This window comes from Bufo gargarizans, chromosome 3 (assembly GCF_014858855.1).
Source record: "Bufo gargarizans isolate SCDJY-AF-19 chromosome 3, ASM1485885v1, whole genome shotgun sequence".
Classification (NCBI taxonomy): domain Eukaryota; kingdom Metazoa; phylum Chordata; class Amphibia; order Anura; family Bufonidae; genus Bufo; species Bufo gargarizans.
Genome location: NC_058082.1, coordinates 420,397,176 through 420,425,166, shown reverse-complemented (window position 1 = coordinate 420,425,166; position 27,991 = coordinate 420,397,176). Strand labels below are relative to the sequence as shown.

General features: G+C 44.2%; 1 protein-coding gene across 1 annotated transcript in view; it reads left to right on the top strand.

The window, feature by feature from the left end:
• The window catches only part of PIK3C2B (phosphatidylinositol-4-phosphate 3-kinase catalytic subunit type 2 beta), a 141,401-nt gene that overhangs the window by 10,825 nt on the left and 102,585 nt on the right, over positions 1 to 27,991 (top strand). Inside the window, exons 2-3 of the mRNA XM_044288410.1 lie at positions 25,621 to 26,454; positions 27,132 to 27,232. Coding sequence (XP_044144345.1) covers positions 25,720 to 26,454; positions 27,132 to 27,232 — 836 coding nt within the window. The 5' untranslated portion in view covers positions 25,621 to 25,719. The remainder of the gene's footprint in view (positions 1 to 25,620; positions 26,455 to 27,131; positions 27,233 to 27,991) is intronic.

Genomic DNA, 27,991 nt, shown 5'->3' with positions numbered 1-27,991 from the left:
TGGGGTCAACTCAGGACTCAAACACACAAGGGTATTATGGCTCCTCAGGGTTGGATTTGGAAGCCAAAGCCAGGAGTGAATACAATAAAAGATGAGAAGTCGTATCTGTCCTTTATACTTTCTCTCCTCTGATGATCCACTTCTGAGGTTGGCTTCAAAAACTGCATGCAGAAACCTGACTGTGTTGCCGTACCCTTAAAACCTCTCAGATGTATGGGGCCGCCATATGGCACTGATATGGGGCTCTGTTGTGTGCATATAACTTACCACTGGCCATACACTTTGAGCTGAGAATTGGATGAACACGTTTTTAATGGGATCACCAGAGAGTTTCATGTCTGTTGAGGTCTCCAAGCTGTCTTCTGATGGCAGATGCCTAGGGAAAGGAGGAGTGGGTATGTAGGACAGAAGATTTTAAGGCAATGACTTATTTATCGCTTCCCAGTAAAATATACTGAACATGTTCACTGGGCCAATTGTGATTGTTCATAGTGCAGCCAAGAGAACTATCTGCCGGCTGAATGAGCACTCGGCCAACGTCTTTCTCAAGAGTGTGCCCAGCTTTAGTTGCGTGACGTAGAGATATTGGAGTGTTGCATGGGTCAGAATCGATCTGGTCACCAAGTCTTTCAGCTCATATACAACATGATCGGTCAGAAAGACTTGTTATCTCATATAGATTATCGGTTGGTTCATGAAGATGATTGTATCATGATCTAGAAAGGACAGGCTTGGAGAACTTTTGAGATCTCAATTGTGGGACGGCAGGTATATGCATGTGTTACAACTCAGCCTTAGGCCTATTGCACACCCGTAGGTGTTCCGCCAGATATTCGGATCTGCATTACACGGGCACCGTTCCTTGTGCATTCTGCATCACGGATGCGGACCCATTGACTTGAATGGGTCTGCAAATCCAGAGATGCGGAACGGAAGCACGGAACGGAACCCTACGGAAGCACTACAGACTTCTTCCGCGGGGTTTCGTCCCATACTTCTGTTCTGCAAAAAGTGGGAACTTGTCCTATCTTTTTGCGGAATGGGCGGATCCCGGACCCATTAAAGTGAATGGGTCCGCGTTCCGCTGCGGCTGCCCCATGGTCGGTGTTCCTGCATTGTGGGCTGCAGCACGGCCACGGGGTGCGCACGTTCGTGTACAGGAGGCCTTAGACCACAAGCACACAACCGTATCTATTTTGTGGTCCGCAAAAAACACATACCGGCCGTGTGCATCCCACATTTTCCCATTCGGCACATGCCACCCTATGTTAAAAATGCCTAGTCTTGTCTACACAATAGACAAGGATAGTACATGTTCCATCTATTTTGTGGGATGGTGGAACAGACCTAAGGATGCAGACAGTACATGGTGTGCTGTGTGGATTTTTTGCAGCCCTATTAAAATGAATGGGTGAATGAATGCATTTTTGCGGATCGGATATGGACCAAAAATACAGTCATGTGCATGGGACCTTAGGCTAATTTCACTCGAGCGCGCTCCAATTGACAGCTACATAGCCCAGACCGAACACTGTTCCTCTGACCTGAATTCACAGCATCGAAATGACTTATGTTCCCATTTGTTACGGAGGCTTCAGATTTGAAGGGAGGAGTAACTGACATGATGCAAGGAGGGCAGGTCTCTGTGTCCTATCAGTGCTGCAGGGACACGCCCCTATCATAAGGGCAATGGTAAAAACCGGTTGGAAATTCATAAATTATTAGTAAGAAGAATGTTACAACATATAGTTGTGACAGAAGACAGACTCCAGAATTTTTTTCTTGGAAAATGGAATAATGACTAAAACAGGTGCGTCAGGAGAGGTGACACGTCCTTGTTAACCAATTGCACAATTTGGGAGTTGCTGGTAAACAGGGATTGATTCATTCATTCGGTACAGGTTACTGCAATAAGAATATTAGGAGTTTTTTGGTTATTTTTTTTTATAATGGGTCATGAGACCTTCACTGTCCAGCGAATTCTGTTAAAGGATAACTGTCATATTTTTTTTATTTTATTTGCTACCGGTAGTTTATTAGAGCTAGGCATGTATATCTGAGTTAGTCTGTCAATGATTGTCAAAAGATCTGTAATTACCTTATAATAACAGCTTTCATTAATGTCCTCTGTCCCTTTCCACTGCTCCCTTTAAAAGACTGTTGCTATGGCTCATCTGTCTCCGGCTAGGAAGACGGAGGGGCGGCCCTTCACACTGCATGCCTGCATTAGGCTTCAGAGTGAGGAGGCGTGTCTCTCAGTAATCCAATTTGATTGGCTGGCAGGAAGCTGCTGGCTACAGCAAGTTTGTATGTGACCCGAGGGAATGCAGTTTTGGCCTCAGAGAACTGGCATAGTTGCCATCTTGAGAAGATCCTCATAATGTAGGATTCAAAACAGCTGTAACTAAGGGGAAACTCAAGGAAAACAGTGGTAAGTAAAGAAACAAAAGATTGCTTTATGCAAAATGCTGCTGCAGCAGTAACCTATGCTACAATTGATTTTTTTTTAATGAAAATATGACAGTTATCCTTTAAGGGCGCATGCACACAATTGTATTTTTTGTCCGTTCCTTTTTATTTTTGCATCCCGTATGCAGCACCATTCATTCCAGTGGGGCTACAGAAATAACTCTGTGTGCATTCCGTATCCTTATGTCTGCAAAAATAGAACAGTCCTATTCTTGTCCGTTTTGGATACAAGGACAAGCATTGTTACAATGTTTCTGCAAAAAAAAAAACGCATGTAACACAGGCAGTCACACAGATGTCATCCTGCAAAACAACAATGGACGTGTACATGAGCCCTAATGCATAATTAGCTAAGTCACATATGCATTATCTATCTATCCATCCATCCATCCATCTATGTGTGTTTTGCTATTCTACAAGAGGAGACTTATTCCATGGTTTTCAGTCTGTGTGTTATCGGTGTTTCACGGACACCACTAGGTTGAAAATTAGTTTCCGGAGCATCATTTAGCTACGATCTGTGAACATCACGGACCAAACACAGTTGGCATCCATGGTTATCACATACCCATAGACTATAATTTGCAGGAGGGATCTATAATCAAGCTTCTGTGGCTTCACCATGGACCCACTCTTTGTTGTAAACCACTGATGTGTGAATGGACACATTAAAGTCTTTGGATACATGAGAGTTCCCTGGACAACATGGATAAGGGCTCATTCAGACTGCCATATGAATGAGTCCGCATCCATTTCGCAGTTTTGCATAACCAGTGCAGACCCATTCATTTCAATGGGGCCGCAAAAGATGTGGACAGCACGCCGCGTGCTGTCTGCATCCGTAATTCAGTTCTGCGGCCCTGCAAAAAAAACAGGGCATGTCCTATTCGGACAATAAAAGGTATTTCTATCATAATGCTGGCCATATGCGGTCCGCAAAATGCAGAACGCATGCGGCCAGTATCTGTGTTTTGTGTATCCGCAAAACACTACAGTCATGTGAATGCGCCCTAAGACGCATACATGGATCACTGACATGTGAAAGAGGCATTATAGAAGTAAATTGGCCTTCTCCTAATTGGATACAAAAAAGCGGGTAAAATCTTAATTTTTATCATGTTTGAGCATCTCTAACTGTCACAAAACTCGCATCAATTTTGGCTAATACTTAGGCACGTTTTCTGGACAGCTGGATGATTGTGGTAGCTGGTTATTAATCTCTTTGCTGTCACTTGCTTTTGATACCTGGTGGACTTAAGTCTCGTAGGAAAAAATGGGGCACATATACTTACACTTGCTTTTTACGCCAGTCTTAGGGCACTTTCACACTAGCGTGACCCTTGTGGGATCCATGCTCCGTGTGAGAGAGGGACCATGCAGTCTGGACTTAGGAAGCGCACAACATTATTATGATTCATACTGCTGTGTGCTTCTGTTTGACCTTTTTGTAAAGGAATCATACTGACATAAAGCTATCATTATGATTCCGTTACAGAAAGTTCTGAGATCTGTTATATTAGACAGGAGAAAAAGTTCTGCAAGGTGGAATGTTTCTGCTGTTAAAAGAAATGGTTCTCTGACGGAATTGACAAAAACGGATGCAAAATGTGGACAATGGATGTGCAACGGACAGGGTTAGAATGCGGGCCGGGGTCCCTCCTTAGTGTTTTTTGTAGATGGTGGTACCCAAGGTGTAGAAATGCCAGAGTGGTGTAAGGGTAGCCCATAGTGTCCCTTTAGATGTGGCTGTGCACGTGTCAAGGTGCTCCTACCTGGATACCCTGGAACCCCAGGCGTTGTCGTCCGATGCAGAGCAAATATGGTGAATAGTTGAGGGGTTGGTAGAATGAATGGAGTCCAGACCTTGTGTATACTTGATAACCGCTTTACTTGAATAAACTTTCATCAGGAAACAATCTTTCAACTTTGTCTTGGTTACCAGCATGCTTTGGCATGCATTCTGGCAGGCAAACACACTCTGCTCTACTACATCTGTTGCTCTCTAGCTCTGCTGTGTTAACAGGAAACTTTTATTTTCTGCTGTACATAGCTTGCTGTAGTCTCTCTGTCTTTATCTTTATTCAGGGAACTTCTCCTCCTAGCTCCTGAGGCTCTTTGCTTTGGCCTACTGATCCAACTGAGCTGATGGTGCTCTGCTGGCTTTTGCAGGGCCTGTCCAGCAGGGACAAGAGGGGGTACTCTAGACTGACCTTCACTAACTAAAACTCCTCCCTCTCTAGAGAGAGCTAGAATGGATAGAAGGGCTCTATTCTAGACAAAATAGCTCTGCCAAGCTTGCTGTGTTTGAACCTGGAATAAATACACATGATGACATTGAATCAACCATAAGAGATGGTGGAGAGGTGTAAAAGGTGGTAATGCACCTCTGGGGCGTTACAGATGCTCAAAATGTGTTTTGAATGATAGAGAGAGGAGAAAGCCCCTGTCAGAAACTTATCTAGCTTATCTCTCTGAAAATGAAAGTATCAGGCGTGGTCATGACCATGAAATCCTACAATTCTCTTCCACAACATGTGCTACTGCGTAGATTCTGGGACATCTCTGATTCTGTTTTTGTTAGGGAATGATTTTCTGGTCAGTTGTTTTTGGATGCTGCGGAATCCACGGTATTTGGCATGAAAAATATGTGTCTGTAGTCAGCTATACAAGGCTTTAGGTAACGCTGTGTTCACCTCTGTGTTGGCGATTCGGTTCCGGGCCTCCATTGCAGATTCTGTCAAAAATAGCAGACAAAAAAGTTCTATATGTAAGACTATTTGTCCAGTAAAAAAGTGGGATGACGGATGAAATCGAACAGACCCCAATGGCGGGTCTGTTTAGACCTGTTCATTTCAATTATGTTCCTAAGGGCTCATTCACACGAACGTATGTGTTCCGTTCCGTGCATTGGGGCCACAATTTGCGGTCAAACGGAGAACGTTCATGAGGCCTCCGGGACTGATCCAGACCCATTCAACTTGAATGGGTCTGCATCCCTCCGTTCCCCAAAAAGATAGGACATGTTCTATCTTTTTGCAGAACAGAAGTACGTAACGGAACCCCACAGAAGCGCTCCATAGTGCTTCCGTAGGGTTCCGTTCCGTGCTAACTTGTCGTGGTTGTAGACCTCAGATAAACCACATATAGATTTGAAGGACGAACCAGCAGAACGTTTACTTTCAATTTGGGTGAAACTGGTGAAGAAGACAACATATAGTTCCAAATCAGTGCAAGATAAGGAGTTCTTCACATGACCGAGTGTGCCCTGTGTCCATGCTGCGGATCGCCCATATGAATCCTGTAGTATTGTGGTGTGGACTCATTGACTTGAATCTGTCCGCGATCCACAAAAGATAGGGCATGTCCTATCTTTTGCGGTGTGGAGGCATGGACCTGAAAACCCACAGAATCGCTTGATAGTGCTTCTGTGGGCTTCCGATCCGTGCCTCTGCTCTGCACTGTGCCATATCTTGCAGAGTGCATATCCATTCAAGTGAATAGTGCTGCATCTGTGATACGGGTTTCACACAGACGGTGCTGTATATTTCAGTCCCGGTGTTTGCGATCCGCAATGCGGACCACCTAGGGTCGTGTGAATGGGCTCTAATTGAAGTTTTGGTCCACATCCAATCCGCATTTTTTGGGGATCGGATGCTGATCCATTCATTTCAGTCAGGCCACAAAAGATGCAGACCGCACACTGCATCGTGTACTGTCTGCATCGGTATTTCCGATGCAAAAAAGATAGAACATGTCCTATTCTTGTCTGTGTTGCAGACAAAATGCGGATCGCACATTGCCGGAACCCGTGTTTTGTGAATCCGCCATTTTGTTATGTGCAGGAGGTGTTGTAGAGTTTTCCCAGCTGCTTTTATTGTGAAGCGTTCACAAGGGAAGTTTTACGCTATAAAGGCAGATTGCTTTTGATTTAGATACTGTAAAGTGCTTGGATTACAGAACATGTTTCTACCAAAACGGAGGGATTAGCAAAAACATCCGCCTAGGAGTGGGAGCAGCATCAGGTTAGTCAGCTGGGAGCTGGGTGTATGTTCTGTTGTAAAATCAAGGCCTTTCTGTGCACTCATCATGAATCTTGTAATACCTGTTTAGTTCCCGATTTATTTACTAAAGGTGAGTTTCCTGGTATGTCAGTTACCTCTGTGCATATCAGTTTTAGATATCATGGCAGACAATCAGGCCTTACTCATAAGATGCATCTAAGGTTACTTTCACATCAGCGTTTTCCTTTCAGGTTTGGAGAATCGGCAGTGGATCTCAAAACCGTAGGAACATACTTCAGTTTTCTTTAATACCACCGGCTGCATCCGTTCCGTTTGGAGGCGGCTGTATTAAAGGGAGTCTTTCACCTAAAATCAACATTATAGAACACTAACATCAGGATCTCCATTACATTCCCCATATTAGAATGCTACCTTCCATATTGCTGTCCATCGCCGATTTTCTCAGAAAAACGCTTTTATTCAATATGTTAATTAGCTTCTGAAGGTGCCCAGGGGCGGCGTTCATGCGGCCGGTGCCCAGGCCCCTCGGTGCCTTTCATACGAAACCCCTCCCCGTTCACCCCTCTGGCCCGCCCTAGGTTCTTCCGTTCCGCAAAAAAAAAATTGAACAGACGAATCGCGGACCCCATTCAAGTGAATGGGGTCCGCGAACCGTATGCGGCTGCCCTACAGTCGGTGCCCGTGCATTGCGGACCGCAATATGCACGGCCAGCAAGAGGCCTTATTACTAGGGCTGTGAGGTCAGCACTCCTTAGACTACTCGATTGACCTATAATTATATATAACTTTTTTTGTGCCGAGTCTGTTCTATAACATAAAACGTGTTCACTATTACCTTTTTGTAGTTAGCTAATTATTCTCTTCTCTTATAATAAAAAAAACAATGGCATCTAATGCTGCTGTTACAGATATTGGAAATGCAAAGCATCTTCCCCGGAGTGGCTTTAGTCTGTGCTCTATTCACACTACCATTATCTTGGCTCTTAAAAATTGCCGTGCCAGTCAAGGCTCCGTTTTTTTTTTTTCAAACTGATCCTGATGGATATCATTGACTAATGATTGTCAGGTTTCCTACACTATTCTTGGAGTAAAAATGCAATGAAAACCTTAGAGCGGTTTATCATCCTATCTATATTATTTATGTATTTTTTAATCCATTTTAATAGTAATATTTTTTCGTGACTGTAGAAAGCTGTGTCTAAAGGTTCAGTGAAAAAACTTAAATTAATAATTTTTTTCTTGCGATTGCATTCAGTGTTTGTTTTTTCCATCCAGATAACATGCGTTTTTTCACGTGCGTTAAGAAAAATCAACATCTCCTAGCATCCATCAGTGAAAAACACATTGCATCTTGATGCCTTCCGTTTTTTAGCTAGCCTCATTAACTTCTATGGGGCAAGGACTGCGTTAATATTTTTTTCCTGAACACAAAGATGATCAGTGAAAAATTATTCTCCTAGTCAGGATTCAGTCTGGATGCTATCTGTTCGCAAAATGGAACGCATCCAGACGCACTCACACGACTGTTGTTTTGGTCCGCATCCGCGCCGCAGTATTTGCGGCTTGGATGCGGACCCATTCACTTCAATAGGGCCGCAAAAGATGTGGACAGCACTCCGTGTGCTGTCGCATCCGTTGCTCCGTCCCGTGGTCCGCAAAAAAAATATTACCTGTCCTATTCTTGTCCGTTTTGCAGACAAGAGCAGGCAGTTATATTAATGGCTGTCCGATGCCATCTGTGTTTTGCGGGTCCACAACTTGCGGACCTTCAAAACACACAACAGTCGTGTGCATGTAGCCTAACTCTCAAACAGGGGACCCTCCTCAATGACCAAACGGTTCTAGCCCCTCCATGCCGATTATTACATGAGGCTTTATATTCCCATTTGTTTTTACTTTACTATTTTTGTGGCTTTTGTGTTAGCTGTTTTCTTTTAGTCATTTAAGCAGTTTTCATGAGTTGGTTGCTCTGTTGCTGATTAATTACATTTTCGAATGCTATGAATGTTATGTGAGGCCTTTCTGTGGCTAATAATAGATTTCCATTTATATTGGTTTTGTGTGTTTGTTTTACGGAATTGGCTGATATTGATGGAGCCAATGGGAAGTTGTCAGAAGAATTTACTTTAAAGAGATGTCTCGCTGGGGAACGGTGAGTGCTGCGTAGGCTTCTCATGCCCCTTTGTTGCTTTGTATTATCCACTCCTGTATAGGCGTGGACCACAAGAATTTATTTGCAGTTTTCTTCTTTGGGAGTCATTACTTAAGGACAAATGCTATTTGTTAAGTTGTTTGCCTCACCATTGCTTGCAGTATGGGTACAAAGCCAAAAGCTAGAGCCCGACTCGACCTGGGTAACTTTCATGCGTTTCAAGCCATGAAGTCAATGGAAATTAATACTACTGTTGGGTAGCATATTGAGTCCCTAATACCACAGTGGTCCTACAATAGCCTCAGGTCAGGCTACTTTCACACTAGCTTTTTTACTGGATCCGGCAGAGTTCAGCAAAAACGCTTCCGTTACTGATGATCCAACCATCTGCATCTGTTATGAACGGATCCGGTTGTATTATCTTTAACAGTGCCAAGATGGATCCGTCATGAACTCCATTCAAAGTCAATGGAGGACGGATCCGTTTTCTATTGTGTCAGAGAAAATTGATCCGTCCCCATTGACTTACATTGGGGGTCATGCCGGATCTGTCTTGCTCCGCATCCCAGGACTGAAAGCAAACCACAACATGCTGCGGTTTGCTCTCTGGTCTGGGAACTAAACGGAACGGAATGCATTTTAGAACATTCCATTCTGTTCAGTTCAGTTTTGTCCCCATGGACAATGAATGGGGACAAAACTGAATGGGGACAATGAAGGGGGTCTGCCTGAAAGGACACAGTGGGTGAATGAAAAACTCCCTGAAAACCACATGCCACAGACAGTCCAGATCTACCACATGTGTGATTGACTAGAAGGGCTGGCCAGTTGATATGGACATGTCACTGGCAGAACGCCTGTATAACTGAAGTGCTGCACTGGCTAACCGTCTTTACAGTGTGGTGCGGTACTTCATCTTTTGTACCGCTCTTTTGCCGGGGCAGGATGAGCTGCTGTTTTGGATACCAGATGAAGACCGCTCCATTTTAATTTTCTGGTGCATTGTCCGTTCTGTAGAGCATCTGAAGAAGCTCCTGCCTTCGTCATAGAAAGCGATTTACAGCTTCCAGCACTGCTTTCTGATTTTTAGGCTGGCCATATATATTAGATTAACGTCGGCTGACTGAGGCAATTTCCTGGATTCAAATATCGGCTATTAAATATGTAAATGAACTGTGGGAAAGAAAGGTCAGGCATGTTGGACTTCATCATGCTTGATCCCTTGATGTTAAGGGATATAAGCTGCAAGAGGTTCCTGCATGCAGGCTACTCCCTTGTCCCCATTGGAAACACATGGACGTGTTGGAATGGGGAGTTGCTCGGGAAGTATAAAGGTTATACTAGATGCGCAGATCTTCATGGTAATGGTCATGATCTGCTGCCGGCAAACGATAATTTTTCAACCTGCTGAAAGATTAAAATTGCCTAGCAGTGTTCCCGGTGACGTCACCAGCACTGATGGGCGGGCTGTAGCGCTGCCCTAGCCTGTAAAGCGGCTAGGACAGCGCTAAAGCCCACCCATCAGAGCAAGTGATGTCACCAGAAACACAGCTGGGCGGAAGCCTCTGCCCAGCAGTGTGTTATAAACACGCGTAAAAGGCTCTGATTCAGAGCTGACAACCCTTTTAAAGAGACCAGTCCTGTATGGAGACTTACTGGAAGTAATTCATAGTATGGAGAATTATTGATAAATGAATATGCAACGAGGCATCTCCCAAGGAAAGGGAATCCTCTTGCCAGCGCCACCTTGTAGAATTGGCTCCCTATGAATCAAAATTTGGCTTTCTAACATGCCTTGGGATTTGACATGGGAATGTAGCCAAGTCAGATATCCATCTGTAGACAGCTGTTTCGGGGTGCTTGCGCCTCATTAGTACGGAGTAGAATTCTGGCTGGCTGGGTGCAGTGCCTTGAATGCAGCTTTGGAAGGATGCTGAGTCTCCTTAAAGAGAAATGACCAGTTTTCCTTAGAGATATAGTCTCAAGTTACAATGTTTTCGACTTACAATAATTGTCCCAGAACAACTTATCCCTGCCTTCTTTATTACCATAGTGTTCCTGTGGTCTGTCTCTCTACAAACATTACAGTAAAACCTCTCCAAAAAAACACCACTTGCGAATATCGCTGTTTTATCTAGACCAGATTTCCTGTGACTGATCCTTAGCTCCAATATGTACTATCCATACCAGTCAGCTGTGAGAGGACCACTTTTATTAATGTCATTTTGGGTGGTCATGTCAAAGAAGGTCCATTGTATCTGGTTTGTTTTTTGTTTTAGTTTTGTTGCATGCAGCCTTCGTACATTGAGTGTCTTACCTACCTAGGTTTGGTTTATATTTAGACTCCATTTTGCTTTTATTGTTATTATATGTATTTTTGTGTGACTCTTTACTGTTTATGATTTGGAGGTTTTTTTTTTTTAGCTACTGTGATGTGATGTGTGGTTTTACTTTCAATAAAGTTAAATTGTTTATTAGTTAAATAAGAAGAATGTATAAGCTAGAATTGTTATCAAACTTTTGTGGATTAATATGTAACTTATTGACATTTTGAAAATTTTTGGGTAATGTACTTTAGTTCACCTGTTGTTTTTTTTTTCTAAAGGTTGTAACACTAGCTTTGAAGATTGTCAGTTATGTATTATGTTTGAATGATAAATGACTAGGGTATTAAGTTGTTTCTTTACACAGTCTTCTGTTTGGTCCAATCAAATCCTCGAACTATGAGGCCATTGAGCCTAGAAGTACCTAGAGATGCTCAAGTGGAGATTTGAGAAGGAGGAAGTGAAGCAGGTGGTGTTTACATTTTTGTCTGTCAGTGCCGCCATTACTAGGCCTCATGAGCAGAGCTGTACCCTGACGCCTCTGCTTATGGTGGGAAACTGCCTTCCAGAAATAAACATTCCCCCAGACATTGTGATGAATTTTCCGCTTGATTCGTCTGTAGATCAGGGGCAGCAGGTGCAGGACACAAGCATCAGAAGGAGGAGGGGGGTTGTGATCATACAGTGTAACCCTCCCTTCCCCGCCCTGACTTGTGCTTCTTCCTTTACAGATGGGTAACCCCCTCCTCCTCTTCCATTGCAGGTCATTAGGGAGATGCTGGGCGGTTCACAAGACGGTACCTTGGGAATACGGGGGAAGGGGTGCGATGAAATGCTTAGTCTTAGCAAATAAACACTGCATGTAATCTGACATTTACAAGGACATAAGAGCAGTCTATTTTTTGTAGCATAGATGATCTTTTAACTTAGGCTGGGTTCACATCAGGTTTTTATCTTGAGTTTAACATATAAAAAAATTATACGTTAAACAGATGCCATTGAGTGGCATTCGTCACCATAGAGTTCCATTGTTAAACCCAAAAAATCTTTTTTTTACCAGGGTGTACTGTGCTTTTGTATCTTTTTTTTCCAAATGCATATGTGAATGTAGGGCAAAAACTAGATTTTAACACAGCCTTTAATCAGGCAGGCTAAGGCTACTTTCACACTAGTGTTTTTGCTGGTTCCGGCAGGGCTCGGCAAAAACACTTCCGTTACTGGTAATACAACCATCTGCATCCGTTATGAAGGGATCCGGTTGTATTATCTTTAACATAGCCAAGACGTATCCATCATGAACTCCATTGAAAGTCAATGGGGGACGGATCTGTTTTCTATTGTGTCAGGGAAAACAGATCTGTCCCCATTGACTTGCAGTGTGGGTATGCCGGATCAGTTTTACTCCGCATCCCAGGACGGAAAGCAAACCGCAGCATGCTGCTCTCCGGTATGAGAACTGAATGCATTTTTGAGCTTTCCGTTCTGTTCAGTTACGTTTTGTCCCCATTGACAATGAATGGGGACAAAACGGAAGCGTTTTTTTTCCAGTATTGAGACCCTATGACTGATCTCAATACCGGAAAATAGAAACGCTTGTGTGAAAGTAGCCTAAAAGTATTGTTTGATAATATTTTATTTATTATATGTGTGCAATAGACTTTTATGTTTTGTCTGTCCTAATTTTATGAGTGAAGAGGTGATTGATCCTAGATTTGGACAATAAAGGACCTGCAATTACTTTAATTATTAGACTTTTTTATATTAGCTCCAGTCACACTCTATTTCAAGTTTAGATTTAGGCCGAATGCACACTGCCGTGTTGCACGGATGTGAGCGGTCCGTGGTAACATGGCCGGGATTCCTGCTGAGAGCAGGAGCGCATGGCGTCATTGGTTGCTATGACGCTGTGTGCTTCATGCCGCCGCCGCACTACAGTTACAAGTGTATTACTGTAGTGCAGCGGCGGCATGAAGCACACAGCGTCATAGCAGCCAATGACGCCGTGCGCTCCTGCTCTCAGCAGGAATCCAGGCCGTCTTACCACGGACCGCTCACGGCCGTGTGCATTTGGCCTTACTGTATATGGAGTACACATTAAATTCCTTTAATTCTCTTCTCAATGATACAAACATTCTGATGATGGTAAATATGATCCTACAGGAGCAGGAAACTAAGGCTAGTTTCATAGGAGGCTAAGGCAAGGTTCACATCACAGTTTCATTTTCTGTTCTGATCCGTCAGAAGAACAGAAAAAAAACAACAAACTTTTGTGAATCCGTTCTGCACATTTGGTGTCCGTTTTTTTTTTTTTTTTTTTAGACTGAATAAAAGTACTGCATGCAACGGTTTTCTTCCAGCGGATTCTTGGCATATTTACCGAAATATGGCTCGATCTCCGCCAGTCCCTGTTATAGCTGATGGGGCCATGTTTTCTTCCAGCCAGTCCTTAGCATGTTAGCGGGAATGCAGCCAGATCTCCACCAGTCCCCATTATAGTGAACCTTACAAACGTCCAGCAATGCCGAGTGTGCAGAGGTTTGACACGCTGTTCCCTGCCAGAACATCCTGCTGGGTCTCTAATGCTAGTGTGCAACTAGCCTTATTCAGGTACATGCATGGACTTGCAAATCCGGGCCTGACATGGGTCTAATGACCCAAACTAACATCATCACAACAATCTACGCTCGTCTGAGATCAGCCTAAATTAAGCAAACATTAGGCTGTAGTATCACCATGTTTCTTCTTACTTCCCAAATTCTCTTTTACTTTTAGGGCATGTTCGTCACATCTATGTTTTTTTCTGCTTTGTTCTCTTTGTTGCTCTTATTTGTGAAAAGGAAAAACATCTGAAAAAATAAATGTGAAAACATGGACATGTGAACAAATGCTTATAGGTGCATTTTTTTGTTACTGACTATTTATAAAAAGGGTTTTTCGAGATATTTTTACTGATGACTTATCCTATGGATAGGTTATTAGTATGTGATCGGTGAGGGTCTTTGCTTGGTATCGCGGCTCAACCCCATTCATATGGCCTAGGGAAAGCTACGAGAAGGCCCCGGCGCTACTGCGAGCGGCAGTGCCTTCTCAAACAGCTGGTATCTGACCCCCACCAATCAGATACTGATGACCTATCCATCAGGAAAACTCTTGAACTATAGACCGTATTTTTCGCTCCCTAATATGCATTTTTTTGTGGGAAAAATGCCCCAGCGTCTTATGGGGCGAATCCATTATAGAAGCGCTTGTTAGTACCGGAGGACCAGGAAGCGGTGAAGGCTCAGTACTTACCGCTAGGGGTGGGCGATATAGACGATATAGGCGATATGCGATATAAATTTGTGCCACGATATGGATTTTGAGCATATCGCCTATATCGCCATGATCGCTCTCTATGTGCGCACCATGTTCTCCTGAGCCGGCACAGTGGAGAAGGAGAGAGTCTCCTTCATTGGAGACTGACCGCCAATGACAAAAGAGGAGGGGAGGGACTGACAGTAAATCATTGAGTTTTCACGATCTCAGTGAGCGCGTGAAAACTCAAATCCGATGGTATATTCTAACCCCCAGGCGTTCCCATGGTGACAGGGACGCTTGCCTGGGGGTTAGAATATGCAGGGCCACGCCGCTGACAGTAGAACATTTAAAAACTAATAAGTAACTTTATTAATTGGTGATCTCTTTATACCTTACTAGGTCTTAGCTCCGGTAACAGCAGGCAGTGCGGGCGGGCAGCGCTCACTCACTGACGTCACGCGCCTGCTCCTCCCACTAGGCGGCGCAGGCGCGTGACGTCAGTGAGTGAGCGCCGCCCCCCGCACTGCCTGCTGTTACCGGAGCTAAGACCTAGTAAGGTATACAGTAAAGACATCACCAATTAATAAAGTTACTGATTGGTTTTTAAATGTATTCCTGTGAGCGTCGGGGGGATCTGTGGATGGCACTGTTTAGGGGGGGGGGGGGGTCTGTGGATGGCACCGTTTAGGGGAGGGGGGGGATCTGTGGATGGCACCGTTTAGGGGAGGGGGGGATCTGTGGATGGCACCGTTTAGGGAAGGAGGGGGGGGGGATCTGTGGATGGCACCGTTTAGGGGGGGGGGGATCTGTGGATGGCACCGTTTAGGGGAGATGGGGGGGATCTGTGGATGGCACCATTTAGGGGAGGGGGGGGGAATCTGTGGATGGCACCGTTTAGGGGAGGGGGGGGGGATCTGTGGATGGCACAGTTTTAGGGGAGCGGGGGATCTGTGGATGGCACCGTTTAGGGGAGGGGGGGATCTGTGGATGGCACCGTTTAGGGGAGGGGACTCAGCTCCCTGCTGTTGCGTGCACAAAGCACAGGGCAGCAGGGAGAGTGTAAAGTCCTATTCACCCTAATAGAGCTCTATTAGGGTGAATATGACAAGGGTTCTACGTTCTAGCCCTTAAGGAGACTAATAGTTATTAAATAAAAAGTAAAAAAAAAAAAAAAAAAGTTTAAACAGGCCCCCCCAAATATAGAAAACAATATATCGCGATATATATCGCACATGCTTAAAATTATATTGCAATATAGATTTTAGGCCATATCGCCCACCCCTACTTACCACTACCTGGTCCTCGGCTGTCTGCTGTGCAGTGGCTGTCTGTGACCTCATGCTGTGCGCACCAGTTCACAGCACAGCCGACAGTAGGAGGAAGACAGAGCGCGGGCAGTCAGGAGTGGCAGTATTCGGAGCAGGAGAGGTAAGTGGTTTATTTATTTTATCTGGCATGAGGCTGATGAGAGGCATGGGGCTGATTATGGGGGCTGATGAGAGGCATGGGGCTATTATCTGAGGTCTGATTGGGGGTCATTTACATTGGGGTCTGATCTGAGGTCTTATTGGGTCTTATGAACATTGGTGGTCTGACCTGAGGTGTAATGAAAAATATTTTTTTCTTCTTGTCCTCTTCTAAAATCTAGGTGCATCTTATGGGCCAGTGCGTCTTATAGAGCGAAAAATACGGTAGTGCCAACATATTCCCACTTAGTTTCTCACTTTCACCTGCAAATCTCATAGAAGACAAGTAATCCACTAGGATGTTTTGGGGTTGGGAAGTTGGGGTAGACAAAAAGATAGCTCTAAAAATGCAACATAAGCAAAGAGAGCACCTATACCAGGGATCAGGAACCTTCGGCACTCCAGTTGTTGTGAAACTACAATTCCCAGCATGCTCCATTCATTTCTAAGTGAGTTCTTAGAAGAGCAGAGCAAGTATGCATGCAGGGAGTTGTAGTTTCACAACAGCTGGAGTGCCGGAGGTTGCCTACCCCTGACCTATACAATTGTAGATATTGACTAAGTTGGATTATGTCTCATTACTGGAATCTAAGAGGACCTAACATTCTGGATTGTTGTATTCTTATAGAGAGCAGCAGGGTGTCTCAGTGCTGAAAGGGTAAGACCACAAGGTGTGACTGAACGCACATCTCCAAACCAAGTCCACATGCGATGACAAACCGTAGCGCGATTTTGATGTGTGTGTTCAGCCATTCGACATCGCATGTGGTCTCACTCTTTCAGTGCTAACTACTGAGACACCATGCTGCCCTTCATAACTGACCCAATAATCCAGAATGTTAGACCCAGTAATTCTTGATTAGAAGAATTTTACTGTGATATCTACTGAAAAGGTCCTGTAGTGAAAACAAACCCATTAAAGTCAATAGGTTTATGCACATCCGTGTATTATTTTTTTTCTCATATGATCTTGCTGCATGAAAAAACTGCATCTATCTTTTGTGTTTTTTCACTCAAGAAGTACCCCATAGGAATTCATGGGTCTGCGTGAAAAACACAACCAAATGCAGGGCATGTGGTGCGTTGTGTTTTTCATGTAGGACTTGCCAATTCAAATCAATGATTCAGTGAAAAAAAACAGAACCACGCCAAAGGGCTGTTTGTTCTTACTGATGGCTGTGAGGAGATGCTATGTGTTAGGCCTAATTCACACGGCTGTAGCTGTTTTTGTGGTCCGCAAATTGCGGATCCTCAAAATAAGGATACCGACCGCGCGCTTTCTGCATTTTACGGTACGGTATGTCCTTCGCTATGTAAGAACTGCCTATTCTTGTCTTCAAAATTGACAAGAATGGAAGTGAGGATGCGGACAGCACACGGGTCCGCAACCAATCGCAAAAAATGGAGATCAGTTGCAGGACCAAAACCACGGTCGTGTACATGAGGCCTTATTTCCAGTTTTTTTCTTTCACGCGTGTGAAAAACTGATCAAAAATTGATGACATGCACAAAGAACTTTAACAAAATCCCAGAAAACGCTGAAGTAACCTGAAGCAAAACTGAAGGAAAAATATCAGAAAAACTAATATAATAAAAAATTTTAGTACAGTGACAAATATTTGTGTATATCCTTATATACATATCTGTGCAATGTATCTGTGTGGAAGGTAATGCTATGGATGTTAGTCTAGATGGAGATAAGCAACCTTTGGCACGCCAGCGGCTGTGAAACTACAACTCCCAGCATGCACACTTACTCAGTTATTCTTGTAACTCCCCTAGAAGTGAATGGAGGATTCTGGGAGCTGTAGTTTCAGAACATCTGGCACGGGCCAGGAGGTCCGTCTCTCATTCATCATTTTCTACGCCTGGTTTGGTCTAAATGTAAACCTTCAAGGAACCTTTCTTACATTTAGACCAGCGCTTGATACACAGAAGTGGATCGCTCTACAAAACTTCGGTGATCCACTGCCAACTATAGGGCTTATAAAGACCACTGTCTAAAACACCAGTCTTAATGAATGACCTCCATAATTTTATATGCAGCATAATGTTATTCTGCAGTGAGTGACACGTTTCAACTTCATGTGACAACATGGGGGATGTCTTTATGTGGTCTATTTTCTGGCGTATTTTTCTGCCACGTGTGAAGGCGCCCTTATTGTTCTGTGATGCATTATGTGTGTGTCCAGGTGGTATGGATTGTGGGTAGACATACTCTTTCTTCTGTTTTCTGTCTATTTAGGGAAAATGTCCAGTTGGATAAGTGAATCCAGTCTAAAATGTTTCAGGTCTAATTGAGACATCTGTCATTTTTAAGGTGTAAGTGGACTTATGTACAATATATTCTTCATACATGACTGAGAAATATTTTTGACATTGCAATTTTTTCCCAGTTGATCCCAGTATGTACAGTATCTCTGTGTTGGTTTTTGTAGTTAGCTTGTGGTGTCTTCTGGCATAAAGCAAGTAGTTACTGGGTCAGTCAGCGTCTTGCCGCAGAAACCTCATGTGGCCTGCTGCTGTATTGCTGTGCTGTAGCATGACTGTCTGAGGTCTTATTCATAGATATGAACTGCTTACCTCAGGATAACTGCTAATATACCTAGATAAAGTAATACAATGCAACTACCTTCACCTAATGTCCACAGGAGCAGCTTGGTCTCGGAAGAGGTGCCCAGGCCGAGCAGTCAAGACAACACTGCCGGTCCTGAGGCGTATCCAGTTCTCAGATATGTGTGTATAGCTTAGGCTTCTCTGTGATCATTTACCTTGATGATTTATCTGTCAGCACAGTTCACATGGTTCTTGGGAATGTTTCCTCTGGCATCTGTAATGGATTGTGTTTATACAGTGAAATTCAAGAACCATGTTCTTTGTCAACTATTTGGGCTATGGATTCACCATGAGCAGTCTATGTCCGTTTCCATTGCAGCTAAATATGCGATAAATCCTCCTTCAGGAATTTGTGGAACTCATCTGGTGTTTTTTCATCCCTTATTAGAACCTACAGCCAGATAGTTTTCCTTCTGTAGAAGAAGTTGGAGGGAGTGATATCTTCACAGATTCTGCAGATTCGCGCTGGAGAATTGTGAGTGTGGTGAGATGATAGGACAGTAGTTCAGTGTATGTTATAGTAAGAGAAAATGCCATTACAATAAAAAGGCAATAAGGAAGATTTATCAAAATGACGTAAAGGAAAACTGGCTTAGTTGCCTATAGCAACCAAACAGATTCCACCTTTCATTTTCCAAAGGTAAAAAAGCAAGGTGGAATCAGATTAGTTGCTATGAGCAACTAAGCCAGTTTCCTTTTACACCAGTTTTGATAAATATTCCCCAATATGTTAGGAATAAAGCTAATCATTGGACGAGGAGATTCTAAGACATTTTTTTAATTTGGTGTAATGCAGTAGTAAAGCGCATATTCACACGTTCGGTCAAGGTCTTATCCGTGAAGATGTCTGTAACGGACAAGTGTTTCTGGAGTTGGCGTATCTAGCACCATGTGTCCCACGGACATCAATGGGCACGTTTGCACTGCATCATGGACCAAAGTAGTGCATATCTCTGGTGTTGTGGGTCAGTGGAAATCCACTAGTGTGTGAATAAACACGTTAGGCCTCGTTCACATCACCGTTTCTCCTTTCCGTTCTCCGGCTCCGTTGAGGAGCAGGAGAACGGAAAGGACGGATTCTGCAGATAACTGAGACCTAACGGAGCCTAAAGACCCCATAGACTATAATGGGGTCCGTTCGGTGTCTGCTCAGAATATGTTTTTTGAGCGGAGACGAAAGTCCTGCATGCAGGACTTCCGTCTCTGTTCAAAAATCATATTCCAAGCGGACACTGAACGGAAAGGAGAAACTGTGATGTGAACGAGTCCTTAAAGTTAATAGATTTGGGTGCGGTTTATTGAGAACATGGACAGCACACATCCAGGATTCTGCCTCATTCCCACAGTCAGTGTTCGGTCATTGATTTCCAATTTTGAGACAAAACCAGGTACAGCTCTAAAGACAGAACAGATGCAGATCTTTCCCTTATACCTTATGTCTGTGGGGGCTCCAGTCCTGGTTTTGGCTCTACACTCACTGATGGAAATCACTGACGTGTGAATAAGACTTTTTATGCACATGGTCGCGTCCATATTTCGGTATGCAAACCACTGTTCCGCATGACACATTTCCCTAACTCCCATCAATAGAAATGATTATAATTCATCCAAAATACAGACCAGAATAGGACATGTTCTATAATTTGCAGAACAACACCACCGATCCGTAAAAGAAAATACAGATGTGTGCCTGGCCCCATAGAAATTAATGTGTATGTCAGTGTGCTATCTCCAAAAAACGTGGATAGCACGCGTATGAGAAATACGGTCGTGTGCGTGAGGCTTAAGAGGCAAAAACCATGACACCATTCTCAATCTCTGGAGGTTCGATGGCATGGGCAACAAGGCCGTTATATTCTGCTAGACGGTTTTGATAAAATAAGCCCTTAATAAGATATCTTATTAATATTATTTTCTAATAAAAATATTTTCCTCATACACACTTCTGCTCTGGCATTTCAGTTTTTTACATAGATGTTTAATGGTATTCAGCTCCTATACTTTCTGTGGTTGTATTCACACTGTGCATCAGAGGCAAAGTATCCCCACTGCCTATGAAATATGCGCAAACCACACCACATAAATAACACTGACGACATGCTCAGACATTCTATTATGGAGTGCTTTTAAAATGAGCAAATTGACACAAGTGACCTCCCTAGTACTCGATCCAAATCTGGTTATGTTTGGATATTCCTACTTTGATATATTCTCGGTGACATCACTGCTTGCCAAATGCAAGGATACAGTTTACAGGGTTTTCACATGCTCTTGCTATATGGTGTCTACAAAACCTCAGGAGACTGGTTCTTTTTAGATCAGTTTCTCATTGTTGACTCTGATGGGAGGATTTACGGTACAGTGCACTGTTCTTGTGCAGATTATCGGGAACGAAAGGTTACTACAAGCGCTCGTTCAGGATAATCTGCCCATGTAAATGTGCTGCTTTCCTAATGAACATGCTAAATGCTCCTTCATCGGGTGAAATGATCTTTCAAGCAGCACAATCATTGTTTTTGGGCAACGGATTGTGCTGTGTGAACAGCGATCTTCTGCCCAGAAGAAATGAATCTGTATGAGGAGAAGCGATAGCAGTAGCCATCACTCGTCACTATACAGTGGAGGTGATCGCCAAATTTTCGGGAAGAAACTGTCCCTTCCATGGTAACCGATCTGAGCCCCATCAGTGTAATCTGCCACTGCCACCAATGGAGAGGAGGGGACCCTATGGCCACCATATAACAATGAGGGGGGGGGGGGCTGTGGCCAATGCGCCACCAACCATCTAATAATGGGCTGGAGGGCTTTGGGAGGGGGAAGCACTGCGCCACTAATGAATGTAATTAAAGAGGACCTTTCATGGGTCCAAAGAATATGAACTAAGTAACCGGCTACATCGAGCGGCGCCCAGGGATCTAAGTGCACTTACTATTATTCCTGGGTGCAGCTCCGTTCGCCCGCTGTGGCCCCCCGTATTTTCAACATTCAGAGCAAGGAGGAGGAGACGCCAGTGTCTCCCCTTCTCCCTGACAGCCGCGCTGTCCAATCACAGCTCAGAGCCAGGGAGAAAAAAATAACTCCCTGGCTCTGAGCTGCGATTGGACAGCGCTGCTGTCAGGGAGAAGGGGAGACACTGACGTCTCCTCCTCATTGCTCTGAATGTTGAAAATGCCGGGGGCCACAGCGGGCGAACAGAGTGGCGCCCAGGAATAATAGTAAGTGCAGTGAGATGCCTGGGCGCCGCTCTATGTAGCCTGCTACTAAGTTCATATTCTTTGGACCCATTGAAAGGTCCTCTTTAACTCATTTATGCAAGTGTCGGCAGCGGTATCACAGACCCTGGCCTCAATAACAGGACATGCGATCCGCGGCAATTAACCCCTCAGATGTGGCAACAGAGGGGTTAATTGCCACGTATCGCATGCCCTGTTATTGAGGCCGGGTCTGTGATACCGCTGCCTATACTTGTATTAATATGTTTTACTTTCATTGGTGGCGCAGTGGCCACAGCTCATTCACTCCTCCTCCCTGCTATCTCCCCATTGGTGGCTGTGGCGGCTGCGTCACAGTGGGGAGGGGGGGACTCCCACCTTCTCCACTGTGCTAGTGAAGAGGACAATGGCGCGTGCCATGTTCCTTAACTGATACTAGGCTGCGCAGCAGCGCGGTGGTCCAGTCTCAAATGGCGACAAGACTAAAAAGTCTTGTCGCCATCTGCAAATTTTAAGGCTCATTTCATCTGGAGCCCTGCATAAATATTGTACAGTTCTCATCAACTGTGCCTTCACCTCTAAAGACCAAACCTTCACCGTAAGGAGACTATCATGATGCTTGTGCTTCCGCGCAAAATAAGTCAGTAAAGGTGCATTTACACCTTGCAATGAGCAGCACATTGTCGTGAAGGAAGTGTTCCTTCCCAGCAGTCGGCAGCTCGCTCAGTGGAGGAGAAAGCTGCATTGTTTCTGGGCAGCAAATCGCTGTTTAGACCGCACAATCTGCTGCCCAGAAAGGATAATTGATGTGCCTGCACAAACTACAGGATCACTCGATGAATGAGCGTTTTGCAACACATTTAGATGAGGGGGAACGAGCTCCCTCGTACTCTGAAATAATAATTGCATGAGTCTTCTTATCTATTGCTCATTTTCTTATTTTCTACGTTGATACCTATACACTCTAAAAGGCTAATAAGCCTGAAACTGCAATATGCTGTAGGTTTTGGTGTATACCATATACCAAAAACCTGTCCCCAATATGGTATACACCAAAACCTACAGCATATTGTAGTTTCAGGCTTATTAGCCTTTTAAAGATTTAGAGGAGGGATAAAAGGAACAAAACCATTCCTTTTTATCCCGCCTCTAAATCTTTCACTTTACCCCTCCCCAGCCTCTGCCTTTGCCCGCCCTCCAAGTCTCTTGCCTCATCGATAGGGCAAAGGAAGAGGCTGGGGAGGAGTAAAGTGAAAAGAAGGCAGGGCAGCCTGGGCACTTACACACTGAACTCCGCCCCTGGGCACTTGCGAGTGCTCATTTGCATATGAATTAAACTTCGTTTTTCCTGTTGGTGCAAGTCTAAAGAAAAGAACAAAGGTACTGTTACAATCCTGTATAGGTGTGCTGCAGAGCCATGTAAGCACTGTATATGGCCATATGGAGGTGACAGACTCCCTTTAAAATCTTTCAGTCTAACTTAAGACTGCTTTACACGGGCTGATTATCGGGGATGAATGTTAGTATGAATACTCGCTCCTGATAATCTGCCCATGTAAAGTCGCCGCCGATCACACAAGTTCATTGGGTGAAACAATTGTTCATGCAGACCTCAATCATCGTTTCTGGGCTGCAGATTATGCAGCGTAAACAGTGATCTGCTGCAATAAATCTGTATGGAGATGAGAAATAGCAGTAGCCATCGCTCATCCCCATACAGTGGAGTGGATCCCACATGTAAATGCAGCTCTTCACCTTCATTAAAGGGTTTCTACCACCAGAAGTACTATTATGTAGCTGACTGACATTAGCGATGCGCCCATGTCAGCAGTACATAACAGTATGTTTCTAATGTTAGTCCCTGCGGCCGTTTTTGTTAAAAATGCACTTTTATTATATGCTAATGAGCCTCTAGGTGCTATATGGGCATACAATCAGGCACCTAGAGGCTCCGTCCACTCACCCTGTATTCCGCCCAGGTCCTGTGTTGTGCCCGCCCAGCTCCTCTTGATGCCACTGTTCCCTGCATCGTTGGCGAAATCCCGCGCCTGCGCCGTTCACTTTGGTCTTCGGCGCAGGCGCAGTGAGTGAATGATGCGATCCTGGTGCCAGCTTCCTCACTGTGACGTAGTCGGCGCAGGCGCTGTGAGGAAGCCGGCAGCAGGATCGCATCATTCACTCACTGCGCCTGCGCCGAAGACCGGAATGAACGGCGCAGGCGCGGGATTTCGCCAACGATGCAGGGAACAGTGGCATCAATCAAGAGGAGCTGGGCGGGCACAACCTAGAGGCTCATTAGCATATAATAAAAGTGCATTTTAAACAAAAACGGCTGCAGGGACTAACATTAGAAACATACTGTTATGTAGTGCTGACATGGGCGCATCGCTAATGTCAGTCAGCTACATAACAGTATTTCTGGTGGTAGAAACCCTTTAACGAGCAGGCAATTGTTGGGAAGGAACGCCTGCTTCCCAACAATCGCCTGCTTCATCGGGCTGTGTAATTTAGATTTGCACTCTCCAAGACCTATCATCCTAAGGTCTCATGCACACAGCCGTGTTCCGCGGCCGAGAGCGGACCGTGGAAACCCGGCCGGGATTCCTCCTGACAGCATGAGCGCACGGCGTCATTGGTTGCTATGACGCCGTGCGCTTCATGCAGTCGCTCCTGTACAGTAATACACTACTATACTAGTGTATTACTGTACAGGAGCGGCTGCATGACTCGCACGGCATCATAGCAACCAATGACGCCGTGCGCTCATGCTGTCAGGAGGAATCCCGGCCGGGTTTCCAAGGTCCGCTCTCGGCCGCGGAACACGGCCGTGTGCATGAGGCCTAAAGCCGTGGTTTGTACACCTTACACTGATGAAGGCTAATTAGGCCGAAACAGCTACCGTATATGCAGGTTGGAATAAATGGCTGTATACTTTCAAGTATATGTGCTGTACACCAGTGATTCTGGATGCACGACTGGCTAATAGGGACAGAAAGGAACAATTAGTATGTGTCCTACCAGTTTCCTGGAAGTTTTTTTTGTCCTGCCAACAGCTGGCATTTGCTCCTGATCAGGCTGCTGGATCTCAGAAATGAGGAGGTGAACGCAGCCTTAGGGCCCATGCACACAAACGTATTTTCTTTCCTTGTCCGTTCTGTTTTTTTTGCGGACCGTATACGGAACCATTCATTTGACAAAAAAAGGAAGGTACTCCGTGTGCATTCTGTTTCCGTATTTCTGTTCCGCAAAAAAGTAGTGCATGTCTTATTATTGTCCGCAAATCACGGTCCGAGGCCCCATTCAAGTCAATGGGTCCGCAAAAAATACAGAACGCACACGGAACACATCCATATTTTATCCGTATTTTGCGGATCCATACTGTAGAAGTGCTATGTCCAGTCCATATTGCTCATGTGTTTCGTGAGTAATAAGTTACTGTTTCCGATCTGCAAAAAATGGATCGCATACGGAAACCATACGGATATGTTTTGTGGAATAACGAAACGGAAGAGGACTTAAATCGGAGAAAAAAACCCCTCAGATAACGGACCACAAAACAACGGTCGTGTGCATGAGCCCTTACTCTCCTTTTGCAATTCACTCCTGATTTTGGCTTCCAAAACTGCACCAGGAAACCTGACCTTGCGGTCATACCCTAATTTTTCCAGATTTCAGGATCATAGTTGCCTCCAAAAGGTATGTGTACAATATAGGGAGGCAGGCCTACCAGGCATTGCAAGTGATTTTGCAGCTGACAGACCCCGTTTAGTAACTGTGGAGGAAATGTTACCTTTAAAAAGCAGCAATGAAATGGCTGGAACATGTTAAAGGTATTCCAGGCAGTTGAGGGCTTGAGAAGGAAATGCTGCTTTACCCAAAATGTCATCCAAGAACACGTGGTTCTGGCTAGAAAGTAAAAAGTGGTCAGGCTAGACATGAGTCTTTTGAAACCGCCTTAAAAGAAAATCACATGCCAAAGCCTTTTCGAAGTAATGTGTGTTATATAAGTAAATGTTTTTTTTGAACTTTTTTATTTCATAATTATGTTTATCTTTCTTCAAGGTGGCCTTCTAAAGCATTATGCCTCGTTCAACCGTAAAGGATTTTTCTCGACAATAGCCTTCTTCTGTCTGCTTTCTTTGTTACTATAAATTCTCAGTAATGTCAACTTCGAGTGGAAAGAAGGAAAAATGGAACGGCCTAGAAGCACTGGGAATGAGTCGCAAAGAACTTGCTTTAGCAGAGGCTCTGCAAATGGAGTATGATGCACTTTCCAGGCACCGCCAAGATAGTCAACAGCCTTTGACCGATGAGAGTCCGCTCATCTCCTGGGAAGATGTTTCCCAATCCTCCTCAACAGTCCCTTCACCTCCAAGAAACAAACCTCCACCCTCTAGAGACTACCTGTATATATATGGTGATACATACCACAGAAATGGTCAAGATGAAGGAAGAAGGTCTCCAAAAAGGTCCCCCAAAAATATGTCCCCTCCAGTACCCTCCCACTCTGAGGTTATGAAGTATTTCAAAGATGTCTCTTCATCTACTGAAAAGATTTCTCATTCTCGGGATGTAAATGTGTACACTGAAGATATGGGGGGCAAACTACTTAGTCGGAGGATTTCAGAAGAGGAAGATGCAACTTTATTAAGAAGAGGAGAGGGATGTTTGGATTTAGACTATGAGGAAATTAATGATACAATTACTCGCCTTAATTTGGCACCTACCTATGATTCTGAGCTTTTGCGCCAGGCTGAAGGACATTGGAAGGATATAAGTTTAAGAAAGAATGTGACTGGAAAGCCAGTAGCTCGAAGCAACACAATGCCACCTCAACTACCACCACGGACCTATGCAAAGAAACCATATAGGAATATTAGAGCGTCCATTGGACCGGTGAGTTATGAGTCCAAATATATTTATCAGTGCATTACGTAATACAGTTTATTTTTTCTACTGAATAATGTCAGTGTATAGATCATAATTATTAACTCTTTGCCAACATGAGATGCTTGAAATATTGTAACCTGTATGAGTTACCACGTATATACCACATATTGCATGTTATATGGATTTTGGCAATATATGTGGCTTCTCCCTCTTTCCCAGCAAGGTTGCTCTTGAGCAGTTCTTATGAAGTCACAGTTCTGGTGACATTTCCTTTACACTGTATGAGGGATACCTGCACAGAAGTGTTACATGGGTGAGAGAGAGGCCGGCAGGGAGGGAGTAAGAGCGGAAAGCAGGGAGAATGGAGGGGAAGGAAAGGGATATTCACAGTATAACTGGGAGCCGAGAGCCCCTGTTTCCTGCTGATTAGTATATCAAATGTCTATTAAATAATTTCAGCCATGGTTTATTAGTCATGTTGTATGATCATGTAAGGCCTGCTCCTTTATATTCTGCCTGCATTGTCTCCCTGCCTGTTTGTCACCGTATCTTACCTTATCTGTGGTGTTTACTGTCTGTGACAAACAATCCTCAGTGAGGGGGCACAGGAGATATTTATCAGGGTTGTTGCATGAACGGAAGAGGAAGACCTGGAATGTCTTATGTCGCTGCTTCTTGTACAGGATTCCATGCGGACGTATCCCCAGCACAACGGCTGCGAGCTGTTTGAGATGTCAGAGCAAAGGGATGAGGAGACAGCTGCTTTTTGTCACATGCTGGATGTGTGAGTAAACATTTATTAGAATTGGATAAAGAGGGTGTGGACACCATGGCAGCATCGTGGATGTATAGGCTAATGAGTAGGGCATTCTACAGAGATTTTACAACCAACATTCATATAGAAATCTGATAAGGATATGTCAGAATCTGTGGTTAGAGGGGTCTGGGCACCGAAACCTCAACTGATCACCAGAATGAAGGGACTGAGCTGTACTCCACATCCTCTTCATTCTAGTGATTGTGAGGGTCCCTGACATCAAACATGGTAAGAGCACAGCCATAATGGTTGTCACTTTTCAGTTTGCAGCTGAGGGTAACACAAAATGACTGTACTCCACCATAACTGAATAGAAAGACAGAAATATCTCTAGAAGAAATGTATGCAGATTGTAAGGACATGAGTAAAATCTGCTTCATTTCATCTGCCCCCCCTCCCAAAAGATGGAGCCCAACAACTAATGCTGTCAGTAGGATCCAGTGCGGCCAGACTAATCTATACACCAAAAAGAATGAATGCCCCCCCCCCCCCCCCACTAGTAAAGAACAATCAAATACCAAAAATCTATATCTTTATTAAATTATGAAAATCGTGAACATAAAAACATGCATGTATGCCGCTGTTGCGACTGTTTTTATATGTTCACGATTTGCATAATTTAAGAAATATATAGATTTTTGGTATTTGATTGTTCTTAACTAGTGGGCGGACATTCATATTATTTTTTTTTGGTGTATACAGTACAGACCAAAAGTTTGGACACAC